General features: G+C 36.0%; 1 protein-coding gene across 3 annotated transcripts in view; it reads right to left on the reverse strand.

The window, feature by feature from the left end:
- Positions 1-21: 21 nt before the first annotated feature.
- The window catches only part of LOC109060370 (disheveled-associated activator of morphogenesis 1-like), a 43,549-nt gene continuing 29,064 nt past the window's right edge, over positions 22-14,506 (reverse strand). For 2 of the 3 annotated variants that reach the window (XM_042741902.1, XM_042741901.1), the window contains exons 7-26: positions 14,199-14,309; positions 14,009-14,112; positions 13,852-13,918; positions 13,653-13,770; positions 12,640-12,778; positions 11,667-11,725; positions 11,288-11,475; positions 10,344-10,622; positions 9,941-10,048; positions 9,681-9,707; positions 8,414-8,511; positions 7,581-7,665; positions 6,411-6,517; positions 5,178-5,266; positions 4,905-5,073; positions 4,711-4,818; positions 3,341-3,401; positions 2,979-3,110; positions 2,073-2,243; positions 22-1,379 (exon numbers count right to left, since the gene is read on the reverse strand). In XM_042741902.1, the coding sequence (XP_042597836.1) occupies positions 1,170-1,379; positions 2,073-2,243; positions 2,979-3,110; positions 3,341-3,401; positions 4,711-4,818; positions 4,905-5,073; positions 5,178-5,266; positions 6,411-6,517; positions 7,581-7,665; positions 8,414-8,511; positions 9,681-9,707; positions 9,941-10,048; positions 10,344-10,622; positions 11,288-11,475; positions 11,667-11,725; positions 12,640-12,778; positions 13,653-13,770; positions 13,852-13,918; positions 14,009-14,112; positions 14,199-14,309 (2,430 nt within the window). In that variant the 3' untranslated portion in view covers positions 22-1,169. The remainder of the gene's footprint in view (positions 1,380-2,072; positions 2,244-2,978; positions 3,111-3,340; positions 3,402-4,710; positions 4,819-4,904; positions 5,074-5,177; positions 5,267-6,410; positions 6,518-7,580; positions 7,666-8,413; positions 8,512-9,680; positions 9,708-9,940; positions 10,049-10,343; positions 10,623-11,287; positions 11,476-11,666; positions 11,726-12,639; positions 12,779-13,652; positions 13,771-13,851; positions 13,919-14,008; positions 14,113-14,198; positions 14,310-14,506) is intronic. The other variant, XM_042741903.1, reaches the window with a different exon arrangement.

Below are 14,506 nucleotides of genomic sequence, written 5' to 3' on the forward strand. Positions count from 1 at the left end.
AATCAGCAGTCAAACACTATTGCAGTGACCCTCAGGGTTCATTTATTGATTACTTATCTCACATCCAAATGAATTCTTAAATAAAGAAAGCAAAACATCCTGCCAACAGAGGAAACTATTACAAAGTAATACAATATTACAAAGAACTATTAGTGAAAAAGATTTAATGGCATCTGATCAACAGGAAAAAAAATTATTAGCACGAAATAGTAGTGTCAAGGACTAAGAAAAAGCCTTGGTCAGAAGAGTTAACAATGGGTATATGTACATATATACAACCTTAAACACAAACAAAGGAAATTACAAGAATATACATGCACGGCAAACAGTTTGGTTTGCTTCAGATGCAGGCTTTGCATCCACAGCGGTTTTTAACAAAAGTTATTTTTGGCAACCGCAAAAAATATTGTGTCCTTCTGTCATCCTCTAAAATATATGTATTTGCAATCAAAGTTTGACCTTGACATATTGTTTTTCACTATAGTTTCTGTCGGTACATTTAATACATGGCATCTGTAGATTTATAATAAACAATTTGATTTCAATAACATTTTATAAAATGTTGTTTTGTGGATTTAAAGTTGTGCATTGTGCTTTAACAGGTCTGGAATGGACAGTTTATTAACAAGTGCAAGATGGACAAAAGGAAACCAATTACATTGTACAATGATATCCCACAATTTTTTAAATCACTTTTGCTTCCAAAACACTGACTTTTAGTGTTTAGCACACCACATATTGCAAAACAAGGCCTGTTTCTTGATAGTGCACAGTGTACACCAACAATAACTAAAAACATTTAAAAAATAATTGTAAGCAGTATCTGAGCAGACAGAAGTAAACAGGGTTTATGGCTGTCAGGCAAGCAAAACTGTGAAAATGGGTGTTCCTGTATTCCAGCACCAGTTTGTAGCCCTTTCTGCTCATTATTTCTGTGAACTATGGTGCACAAGCACCATGCACACTCCTGTCATCTTCAGCACAAACACTGTCACAACTGATTTACATGTTTAGAAAAGACTTTATAAATCCTTAAGAAGTATTTTGGCAGTCAGCACATAGCAGGGCCTGGATATCCTCTCCAGTCCTAAACTGAGGTAGAGCTGTTGCACGCGTGTGTAATGTCTCAGCTCTACCAGCAGAGGGCAGCAGTCGCTCGTGCAGCTTCCTCAGAAGTTGAGTTTGGTGATGGGCCTCTCTCTGCTGCTCTCTGCGCTCTGCTTGACGGGACGCTTGCGGTTGTGTTTCATCTTCGACAGGTCTTTGTCAAACACCTCCCCGGATCGGAGTGCGGACACCAGATCGTCGAATTCTCCATCCTCCTCGCAGTTCTCTTTTGCCTTCCGGGCTTTTCTTTCCTTCTCACGCTGTTCCTTGAGCTGTTCACAGAATATTTTCGATTAATCAGAACTGTAAGTTTTATATCTGTCTTAATGTCTGTCATTGTGTTGCAGGGAGGTGTTTAGTTTGCTCAATGCGTACTACACAGAGTACATTAAAGGCAGCATACTTTTTTTTTTTGGGCAATTTGAGGGACATTTATATTACCCCCTTTCTTTCTCTCAATCTGTTGCATGCCTTTATTCCGATGAATTCTCAGATTGTTAAAGGACAAGGATTTTTACTGGAAAAGCTGCATTTTGTCTTGTAAATTTGAAAATATTTAGGGTCCATTTCCATATTACACTTTCTTGTGCTCTTGAGATTTTAATTTTATTTTGGAGATGTGCTTTTTTTTTTTTTTTTTTTTTACTTTAAAAATGGTTAGAAAAAAACAATAAATAATCACAAGTACTGACTAGTAGATTTTTTCATTATACATTACATTACCTTATAAAACATGTCAAAAACATTTAAATTGTAATAATATTTCATAATATTACTGTTTTTTGGTCATATAAATGCAGCCTCTGTGAGCATAAAATACTTCTTAAAAAACATCAAATCTTACAGACCCCAAATTTTCATATTGCGAAATGATGTGTGTTAGTACACATTTAGAGAGGATCTTGCAAAGGGATGCGTGTGGATGTGTTTGAGATGGACACAATGCATGCTTGTTGACACATTACCTGCGCCTCCATGCGGGCCCTGCGCTCTTCCTCCTCCTTGCGTCGTCGCATGTTCTCATTGTCCTGTTTAGCTTCACTGAAGGCCTGTAGGAACTGATCAAAGATGCCGAAGAACTCATCAGGCTGCATGCGTGTGGCGTCCTCACCGAAGTGCTTCACAGCCTTCTCAAACTGTGTAGAATGAAAGACAAAGCCATTTAGGAGAGTGATTCTTTGTCATTTAATCATTATTTCATCTTTGGTACTTGAACTTGGTTCGTAATAATTAAAAAATTAAAAAGAAGTAAAAGAAAAAATGGTCAAACTCCAGGCTGCTAGAATAAACTAGTGATCTTCTTGTTATATACACTACCATTTAAACGCTTGGAGTCAGTAAGGTTTTTTTTTTTTCGTGTTTTCGATGTATTTTTAATAAAATTTTATATAAACGTTTTCTATTCTAATTTCTTTTAAATTGAATTTATTTCTGTGATGACAAAGAAAACCAGAGAAAAACCAGCTAGATCTCAACATAATATTCAACCGCTGTGGCAGCATCAAATCCATCCCATGTGCAGCTTCATGAGCAGGGTCAGACTGGAGGAGACGACCTGCCTTTGAAACTGATCTTCAGCCTATCGCAGTTAAAGATTACAGTCCATGTTTCCAGCGGTTCCAGTGTCCACATAGACAGACAGAAACCCAATAAACTCAAGTGAAATCAGTGATTTAACATCTACAAGGCTGAGTTACATGTGCCAGCATGGAGCGGGGAAAAAGTCTGGCAACTTCAAAGCTGCAGCGGAGCAACTTTATGCGAGCTCTCATATTTAAGTGACCAGATAGAGTGACAGGCCTCGCTATGCTCAAACCTCTCATCTATTAGCTCCTCAGGCTCAGTGAACTGTGATGCGCTTTCTTTCTTACCAAATCCTTGGCATCCTGAAGTGAGTCTTCCGCCTCAGAGAAACTGAAACCAGCCACAGTGATGAACTGACTCACAACAGACACAAACTTATCGCCGTAGGTCTGAGGCTGACTCTTCTGGTACTCCAGCTCCTGTTAATAACAAATATTAAACAGGAAAAAGGGCATTTAATTCAAAGGAATCTCGAGAAAACACATTAGAAATCAAGCAAGGCTCTCAAACTTTAAATCTCAAACTTCTTTCTAGTTGTAGTAACCATAAATAATGTTTTTGTATAAACAGATATATTTGCTACTCTGGATGACCTCATAAGCTGTAGAGTTTGTTGTAATTGTAGACAAAATGAGAGAATGGGGCTTACCGTCTCCACGCTTTTTAGGCCAGTGCGCAGATTGTTAATTTCTTTCTCCAGTTCAGTCATGCTGGGAAAAAAGGAAGAAAAATAAGTTGGAGAGAGAGATAATGAGAGATAATGTTTCATTGGACAATTTGCAGGCCCTTTAATCTCACTTGGAATGGCTGGGGAACGAATCACATCAAACAGTATCTTCACACAGTGACGAAGGTTTTGCCAAATAGGACATGTTCCTGGATCAACAAATTTTGTTGGTGCTGGAACAACTAACACCATCCCAAACTATAAACTACCCCTAAAATGAGAGTGAAATAATAGGCTGAAACTGTTCAAGCTCTCAGCACTAACCTTATGCCTAACATCTGATTGGTTGTTAAAGGAATATTCCAGGGTTCAATACAAAGTTCTGTTGAAAAGTTGTGTGTTACAGTAAGTATACAATTTTTTTAAAAGATGTATTTTATTTATATGAACAAAAATAAAAACAGTAATATTGGGAAATATTATAATAAGATTTTTGTTTTAATACATTTTAATTGTAATTTATTTTTGTGATGCAAAACTGAATTTCTTCAGCGTCACATGATCTTTCAGAAATCATTCTAACATGCTGACTTGCTGCTCAAGAAACATTTCTTCTTATCAGTGTTGAAAACAGTTGTGCTGCTTAATGTTTTTGTGGAAACTGAGACTGATTCTAACATTATAAATACTTCACTGACACTTTTGATCAATTTAATGTGCCCTTGCTGAACAAAAGTATTAATTTCTTAAAAAAAAAAGAAAAAAAAACTATAAATAGTAGAAGCATTTTTGGTATAACACTGATTACCACAAAAATAATTACTCATCCTATGAATAGAAGCCGAAATGTGAAGCCTATGATTTTTATAAAAGCACTTACATTAATTCTCCTATTAAAGCCTGTGTATTATTTGAGCTTTAAAGTTGTTTAAATCATCTTTTTACTGTCGGTTTTGGGTTTAAGGCATTCCATTGTCAATACAAATTTGATACAGCTTTATACAGAAAAGGTCAGTAAGTTAAGTCTTTCATACTAAAATTATGCTAAAATTGAATATTGTTTGTCACTTGTTGCTGTACTGTCGATACAGTGAGTATTTTAACAGTTACAGACTGGCCCTTTTCACTTCCATTTCAAGTGCTTTACTATTTTAGCCAAAATTTAGTTTTGTTTAAAGGGACAAGTGGAAATTAATTGTTGTGCTTAGCAACATCATGCCACAAAGTTCTGTTCGATTAAGCTTAACTTACACTAAACCCAGTGTTATCTCTCTATTACATACACTCTTTTTGGAGACACAGAAACTCTTAAGAGGGTGTAATAGTGAAACTTGATAATTTTAGGTGCGTACTTGACTTTGGCTGCTACTGGCACGTCATGCAGATCCTCGTGAATCAGGCTGACTTTAGGGTACTTCTGCTCAAGAATGGTTATCAGGTAGTGCAGCAGAGTGACGTTCCTATTGAGAAACACACAGCTTGTGTAACTGCATGGCTGGTAGGCATTTAATACACAGTACTCGCACACACTGAAGCCCTGTCTTACTTGTCGATGCTGGACTTGGTGTCAGCGATCTTGTTGAGAGAGGACACTCTGAAGCCATAGGCACTGCCCCTCTGGCCTTTGTTCATGTAGTTACCGAAGGCCAGCACCACCTCCAGAAGCTGTCGAAGATTCTTGCTCTGAAGAACCTCCTTAGAGGCTTTACTGAGAGCTGAGGGAGAAAAATAGCATTTTTAATATTACACCTACAAGGTGTGTATATCCTTAATTTCACACAAGTCTAGTAAAGAAGAACAGAACTGTATAAGAATTTACCTTCAACTTTGGGCTTGATTTCTGCTATTCTTTCTGCAAACTTCTTTTTGAAGTAAAGAGACTGCAGTCTTTGCTGGTAGTGGTCGATTCTGTGGTTTAAAAGCAGAATTGAAATAAAACACCATCAATTGTATGATAATATCTCATTTACATTTCCAGACGAAAGTTTGGATACAGCTGAATTTAAGCTTCTTATGATCTTAAACCTAAAGATTTCTGTTTAAATGAAATTTGTTTTGGTGGCAATTACAAATTGTCTAAATTCACATTTCCAATGCTAACGTTTTGATTCATTTAACATTAATATTTACATTATTTTAATGACTTTGAAGGGAATATAGTAAAAATGTGTCCAAAGAAAACCTCTTGATCTAAAGTCTTCTTCTTAAATGTTTGAAATTAATTTTGCAGACAAATCTAGTGTATACATTTGAATTGGTCCTGTTAAATTGATCAACTATAAGTTAAATAAACATTATTATTTATGTTATTTCTTAGTTTTGACTGCTGCACTTTTATTGTAAAATGTGGTGAAATAGTCAAAATAAAAAAATGTGTTCAAACAATTGACTGGTAGTTTATATCAAATAATATTTCATATAAAATATAAAGCATACTAAAGTAGAATAAAAATAAATACTGAAAGAACTAACAAGGGGTTTACCCATAATGCATTGCTAGAAAACATCCAAAAAATACTAACAGCCAAATATTCTTCTGTGGTTTTTCATTGTTCCGTTAAAGCATGCCTGTTCGTGAGAGACGGGTCCTGTTTGCCATATTAAAATAATAATACAAAATAGTCCAATAACACCTGCAACTTGTTTATTTTTTATTAATAAATGGAGCCGCCCATTCTTCATGGCTTTTAAATGTATGTCCTTGTGGGCTGACATTCTACAGAGATGGTAGAATGAAGAGGTCAAAAAATGACGACATGTTTCCAGCCCTGTTTCAGCCAATTTCAGGCTTTATGCCAAACTGAAGAAAACCGCATTTGGTAACTGAAGTCAACAATTATTATAGCATGAAACTAAACAGACCAAGATAAGAACGTCATCCTGTAAAACAGTTTATTTTCCACATACTGACCTCTACAGCACCTTGAGCTTTGTGCGGAAACACAATTTAGTAGATACTGTGTTTTGATGGCTCTGTCCAGTCTGATGAAGGTTATCTCTATTTATTATGTCCCAAACTAAGTGGCTTTTCATGAATTAAATTGATGGTTACCTGCTCATCTCATAAAGGAAGCGATCTGCCTTCGCCATCCGCTCCAACTCATGTTTGTGTTCCTCCAGAAGGTCCACGTCACTTTTTTCTGGCACAAACTTCAACAGCTGCAGGGGAAGCAGACAAGCATACTAATGACTAAATTGGGCCAACCAATCAGAAGTCATTTTGAAAGAAAAGTCTTAAAGGTACAGTACCAAAACAGCCTGTTTATTCATAAAATAAAATTAGAGAATAAATTATATATAGATATCCTGAGCGTTTTAAGTGATTTGAATGCAATGTGGACCCATTAATGGAATACACATCCTCGTCACACTACAATAACTGTTTGATTAAACTGTTTGAAACTGTTAAGATTAAAACAACAGCAATCAGAGGAGTTATAAAACCTGATTGCCATTATATTGCTTTTCAAGTCCATTTGGAAAATGTTACAAACATTTACATGCTGCTCTTATTTGGTGACTCGCTTTAAAGTTTAAACAGGGCGAGGTATACAAAGCTGCATTTTATTACCAATATAGCTACATAGCTAAATAAGGTTTTAATTAAACTACAAAAAGCCACATTAATGTGCTTCACAACTGACTTTATTCAGGCATGTGAAAAGCTGGTACAATATTAAAAGGCTTTGGTATGTTTCATATTTTTATAAACCACAGCAAATATCACCATCAGTCAGAATGACAAAAATGCAAGGATGATATGGGATAAATTGCTTCTGCAAAACAATAATTGCATGCTAGCTAGGACTGCCAGGCTTGTGTAATTAAACTTGCAGCCTGTGCAGGCGCTGGATCAGCTAATCACAGTTCTGAAATGTTTGACGTCTAGCACTGCAGTAAAACAGGTTTGTTGTGTACATAAGCCACCTGGAGTTTGTTTGTTTGTTTATTAAGTTTTTACGCCATGTTAGCATCATGGCTATTTACATGGCAAAAAAGTTCAGTATCATCCATAAGATTTACATTATATAAAACATTTCAACTTAACATAAGATAGAAAATCTAAAATACATTTAGGTGGTACATTTTCAAATATTCCATGCAAGCATGTTTCTGAATAAAAGCGTTTTCTAGCAGCATCATAAAAATTACAGTTCAAGCCACCTGGAGTTATGAGTTACAGTGTGAGCTAAGTGATGGAGTATGTGGTGACGCATCTCACCTGCTCCAGCATATCCTTAGGTAGGTCTTCCTGCTCATCCATGGTCAGTATGGCTCTCTTGATCTCCTCGTTGGAGAGTTTTAACCTGCAATAAGAAAATTTGAGCAAATCAGTGCATGTGGCACTCCTCATTTTTGAGTGACCCATACAAAGAAATAATCTGGTCATATTTCCATATCGTTTTTCTTTTAAATTTGGGGGGATATGACTGTTTCCATGACACTGACCATTTTGACATCTAATACTACATGCAAAAAGATTAAAAAAAAATCCTTCATGACTATGTTCATAGAAAAGGGCCAGTTTATGACAGACAGACAGATAATAATAAAACAAAATAAATAAATAAATGAGGTCAAACAAATAAAATAAATAAATAAATAAATAAACCAAAATGAATAAATTAATAAACCAAATAAATAAACCAAATAAAATAATCCATAATAAACCAAAATAAATACAGTATGCACAAAAAACTATGTTCTGAAATAACTGAACTAATGTTTCTTGGTGCAGTAAATGTTTAAAATGGCTGAATTCCAGGCTTTATTAACAGCTGTACATTTTAATCAAACACATAAAGTGGGCCCACTCTGTTTATTGCCGCTGCTATGGCGACTTGTGATGCATCAGAAAAAAATCCTGGCTAGGATCATCTTATGAATAAAACGCTTGGCTGCAATTGAGTTTTAAACACATCGTCAACCGTCAACAAAATGGCTCAAGTAAACAAAGAATTGTTCTATAGTGAGTCATGCAGGAAGGTTTATTACTGTGAATGAATCTTAAATGGTCAAAGATGGTGGTTGTGCGTTCCTAATTTACAGACTCACTTGGAAAGAAGAATGTTGCAGTTTTGTGCACGCCGTCCATCGATGACAGACAATTCTCTGACCTTTTTAGAAGTGACCGTGTCATCCTCTGATTCTTTCTGCAAAGAATAGAATGCATTGAAGGTCAATATCACACTGAAAGGAAGAGTGAAATACTGAGAGAGCAAGCTAGTGATGAGGGTTTTAGTGCGAAAAAAGGTAAAAAGGTAAATGTAAAGAAGTTTTAAAAGGCAAGTTGAGTGCTTGTCAGCTGTGACACTTTGGCAAACATAGCATGGTTCAGAACACCATAACAGACTAAAAGCAGAATCATAGTGATCAGAAACTATCAAATGCAGGTTTGGACAGCAAAAACACAGAATGTGGAAACAACAAGAAACCTGCTGTCTCAAAAGTAAAAGACAAACAGAGTAATTTTTCAAGCACAGGACAACATGCTCATGACACAACCAGACATCCACAACAACAGAGGCTGAAAACAGTCATCTCTTCCTCTTTAGTGCCACGTGGGGAGCAGACAGCAAGAAATTGCGTGTTTAGACGATAGCACGTCAGGTTTTATTTGGAGGAGGAAGTGGGTGGAAGGGAATGTGTCCATGAACAGGGGGATATTTGTTTTTTAGTTGGTGGAAATCTGTCTCCTTCGCTGTTGCATAAACTCCAGATGCATGCAAAACCAACTGCATGCCTCATAACCAACTTAGTTAATTACGAACAGAGACATCTTGAAATGCTGGCTAATAAACTGAAATAGGTCTTTTGGTTCATTGCATTTTAAGCTATGCTACAAAAAGGCAACAATAAAGAATGGACTGAACATTACATAAAAAGTACTATGCAATAGATGGTACTTTGATACCAAATTACTTGATTACAATATTTATATATGGTATCTGGGTAAATCTCACAAAAATGCAAGAAAATTTCATTTCATTTCAAAACCAATATAAAAAATGATATTTTGAAAGAACAGAACATATCTTAAACTAATTAAGATGAATCATTTATTTTATCATCGTGACATTTTTAATGACATTTAAGCACAGACAGGTTAATGCAAACACTCTTTTTAATATATCAAATATGATTTTAATGGTGATTTTGGGGTGAAACATGACCAGAAATTTTATTTGTAAGATTCAATCATTCATGTGTCACTACTACAACAAAGTACTTCAAAAGATACCATGTAGCCACATGTCCAAAAAGCATGGAATTACCATGGTATCATCACCAAACTAAAGAGTCAGGTCCGAAGACCACTTACCCGTCTAAAGATATTCAACAGAGAGTCCTTTATGGCAAGCGGGAAGCAGCAAAGTGTTAGTTAGATCAGGAAATATATAAAAGGGCAGGAGTAAATATCATGCAGAAAAAAAGGGTGATACAATACAGAGGGATGGACAGAAACTGCATGACACTGCAGTATTTCTCATAGAATGCATTTGGAACAATGTGTGAGACGATTATAATAAAAGATCAGACGTGTAAGGATTCTCATCTTTCCTTTATGTCACTGTGAGTTACCTGCTGTCTCTGGTAAGCAGAGAATGTTTTCTCAATATCCTCCAAGTCCAACTGTTTGAAAACTTTGAGGTCGTCCAGGTCCAGCCACACAGTTCCTTCCAGTTTATTCTGCAATACAGAGATGAATAGTGAATAAACTATATTTAATAAAAGTAAATAGAATAGAATAGAATAAAAATGAATACAATAAATACATTTTTAATTAATTAATTATAATAAAAGTTTAATTACAATTTATAAGAAGAATTTTAAAAAAGATATAAATAAACACACACACACAAACACACACACACACTGCAGTGTCATAGTATTAAACTATTCTTTTTTTAATAGATTGTTTCAATCAATTGTTTCAATTCGAAGTTTGTGAGAGTAGGTCTTTAGCAATAAACTATGTACTCACTTCACTGAGTTTGGTCCAGTTGAAAGATTTGAGCGGATTGGACGGCTGAGGGATGTTCTTTTTCTTAAGCGTGGAGCCCAGAAGTTCACCAGGTAGGGGAGGAGCACCAAAGCCGGGCAGGCCTGGTGGAGGTGGTGGTCCGCCGGGTGGAGGGGGTGGTGGCGGCGGTGCTCCACCTGGAGGTGGTGGAGGAGGAATGCCAGCCAGACCAGGTGGTGGAGGTGGAATGCTACCATTGGCCAATGGAACGAGTGGGGGGCCTCCTGGGATATTTGTCCTCTGATAATACAAGACACAATGGGATTGTGAAGCAAAAGTGTTGAGAAGCTTTGAATATGAAGAAAAACAACGCAAAACCACATTTCGGTCTGATCCAAAACCCTGTTGACAATGCATTTTTAGGCACAATTAAGAAAGCTTTCCCAGACTCTAGTCTAGACACTAGGCTGTTTCAGTTATGCTGCCACAAACAAACAAGTACTACTGGAACTACCATGATTATTCTGGATATGATATGTAACTATTTGGATATGATATATACACTGTATATATACGCAACTATATTTTATCCAAAACCAGTATGTATGAAAAAAACAGTTCAAGCTAATTAGAAATCAACTATTTCACACTAATTTAAGAAAAGTCCTATAGTGGTTTTCTGGTCTTCTGGTTAGTTTAAGATGGCCTGACTTCCCAAACTGGCCAAGCTAGGGCTCAGCTGGATTACCTGGTCTTCTTTTACACCAGATCAGTCTAACTAGAAGCCAAAACAGGCCAGCTAACCTTTGTAGGCTGGTTTAAGCAGGGTTTTTTTTTTTTTCGGCAAGGAGCCGAGTGCTCGTTCCAGTTCAAACTCTTATGAGTTTCCATTTCAGTTAGGTTGCTGTAGAGAGAAAACAATTCACTGGGTTTTGAAAGAGGCATATTGTGCGTATGTAACATACATTACTCATCTCATGTAGCCGGACAGAAAGGTCAGCAACTTGCTGCTTAACAAGCTTATGTTCACTGCTTTCCTTCTCCAGCTTCTCTTTCATCTTATTGAGAGTTTGCATCATTTCTTCCTTCTCTAGGGCTTTTGCATCACACTCCCTTTCTTTCTTCTCCAGCTTCTGCTGAAGTTCATTATGTTCTACGATTCAAGCCAGAGAAAAAAAAAGAAAACAGTTAAAATCAAAATGCACAAACGCTTTAGTATTTGACAACATCAGCAATGTCATAGCTGATTCCCACGCTGATGAAGGCACATGTAAACACATTCAAGGCCTCCTGAGGGTAAACAGTCCCTTAAATCAATATTCGGCTCATAGAAGGGTCATGTACCTTTTCTCATTTTTTCCGCTTGCTCTTTCCATTGTTTCACCTCGTTCTCGTTTACCAACCTGTAAAATCAAACAAGAGAACAGTATTGGGCACTTCTGAATGGTAAAAGGGATAGTTCACATAAAAATGAAAATCCTGTGATCATTAACTCAGCTTCATATCATTACAAACCCATATGATATTCTTTTTTCAGCAGAAGACAAAAGGAGAAATTTGTGTTCCACACAAGAAAGCAAAAGATCACAATTTTCATTTTTGGGTGAACTATCATTTTCTATGTGTCCCTAAACCACAAAACTTGGCATTCATAATTCATAAAAAGCACAAGATGACTTCATATTAGTCGGGTAGGACCAGCAGGAAACCAAGGAACTTTGGTGCGAAATGTTAAGCGATCAGAGATGCCCCTTAAAATGGGAGTCAAACTTCAGCTCTGTAACATTTGATCAAACCACCAAATGTTTTCCATATGCATTCTGCATATTTGTTTTTATTTGACTGAAACTATCCCAGACCGTCTCTCAGTTTTCGACTTGTTTGAACTAGAGTGAAGTTGTGTCTCACTTCTAATTAATCCCATGCAGAAAGATGACACAAAGATGTGTTTATTTCAACTCTTCTACCACCAAAAGGAAGCAACTTTTTTTAGTCTGTACACACAGTTCTGCGACTGTCTTGTTCAATCATATTATGGATTGGTCTTTGTTTATAAACATCAAGCAACAAAATCTGAGGTCTGGCTCTTTTCTAATATTTGATTAGATACAGGTAAATGGTTTCTTGCTTAAAAATGACTTTGGGTCTGGATTATGGATTTGGGATTATATTTTTCGGAGCTAAATTACTTAAATCAAAAAATTACATGACAGGCCGTTTTGGAGAGTATTAAAACTCAGGATATTAATAAATGAGAAAAAATGAGGACACCAGGGTACAATTTTGTTAAATGTAATGACACGTATCTCTCACTCACATTCGCACTACGTTCTTCACGTCGAAGTTCTCAAGGGGAGCCACATCGGGGTCATGACCCTTGTCGTTCTGTAGGACAATCTGCTGGACAATTCGGTCGAGGAGGAGCCAGTACTGCACAGTATTTCCATTTCTTTTGTCTGATTAAATTGAAGAGATGATGGTCAACACTTCCAAGCAGACTACACAATGTTTATTATAGTGACTGATATAATGCATATATACTGTATTCACTACCAGTCAAAGTTTTAGGGTCTGTAAGAATTTTTTTTTATTGCTTTTGAAAGATTTTTTTTTTTTTAATTGCTTTTGCATTTATTTGATCAAAAATACAGTAAATATTGTGAAATATTATTACAATATAAAATAACTAACTTCTATTTTAGTAAATTTTAAAATGCAATTTATTCTTGTGATGCAAAAGCTGAATTTTAGTGTCACATGATCCTTCAGAAATTATTCTAATATGCTGATTTGGTGCTCAAAAATATTTCTTATTTTTATCAATGCTGAAAACAGTTCTACTGCTTAATATCTCCATGTTAACTGTTTTTTTCAGGATTCTTTAATGAACAAAGTTTAAAAGAACAGCATTTGTTTGAAATATAAATCTTTTTGTATAAATGTCTTTACTGTCATTAATTCAAGGCATTCTGGCTGTATAAAAGTATAAATTCCTTAAAAAAAAAAAGAAAAAAAAAGAAATAAATAATACTAATAATAAAAATAAATAAAAATATATCTTACTGACCCCAAACTTTTCGAATGGTAATATACAATGTAATTTAATCCTGACTAAAATTCACTAAAAACAATTACTTTTTCATAAAAAAAAAAAAAAAAAAAAACTTGTACATGTATAAACAATATGGTATTACTATAGGGCCATTTTCAAAATTATATGCCAAGGTTTTACTTTGTATTCTTTAGTAGCACTCGTTATGATGTAGCAATATTATGATGTCTGTTTGTTCACACTGTTGTGATGGTGTCAGGGGACATGACATCACTTACAAGGCATATGAAGACAGTGCTGTAAGACGGACATAAAGTGCGGGAAGGCGTCCGTGTGGTTTATCCTCTTTCGGATGAGATCGAACACCTGAGTAGCACTTTTAGTGTCTATATGAACCTGAACCAAACAACGAGACAATGAAATTACTATTGAAAAAAAGGGCCTGTATTTAGAGGTAAATTAAGACAGCAAGCGTACATTTTCAAACCGCTTAGCGAGGGCTAATTCATCTTCATTTCGGAGCATCTCAAAGAAGTCCAAATGCCTGAAGAGTAATAAAAGACGACTGCATGTTAAGCTCAACAAAACCCGGCCAAGTACTTGAGGATGATGTGTCTCAAAATACAGCACTTACCGATCTAACGTGGAGTTTTCATGGGACCGTAATTTATCAATCACTGGTTGGATGCCCAGCATTAGAAATTCATACCGCAAATGAATTCTGAACTCCAAACTGGTCTGTAAATGAAACGTTGGAAGTCATGGAGAAACCCTTGGATGATTTGAATCTAATGAGATGCAGATGTAGAGAAAGTAGCGTTTACCTCCCCTGCTCCTTGACTGAGGACCGCGTTGATGAAGGACATGATTGCCGTCTTGAGGTTCACCTCATCTCTGTAGCGGCCCGTACTCTTGTCCAAGTCATTTAGAAGGGTCTGTGTGAAAACCGAGAAGATGGGGAGAAAGAACGAGAACAACAAAGGCGAAAGACCTCTTAATATTTCATTCATAAGTCTCAATGGCCTTATTTGTGAAATAAAAGCAGAACGAATTTCTGTGTAAATCGTTGCATTCACTTCAAAAGAACACTTTATGAACAACTGGTTTATGAATGATTTATGTTTAAAGAATG

This window comes from Cyprinus carpio, chromosome B17 (assembly GCF_018340385.1).
Source record: "Cyprinus carpio isolate SPL01 chromosome B17, ASM1834038v1, whole genome shotgun sequence".
NCBI lineage: Eukaryota > Metazoa > Chordata > Actinopteri > Cypriniformes > Cyprinidae > Cyprinus > Cyprinus carpio.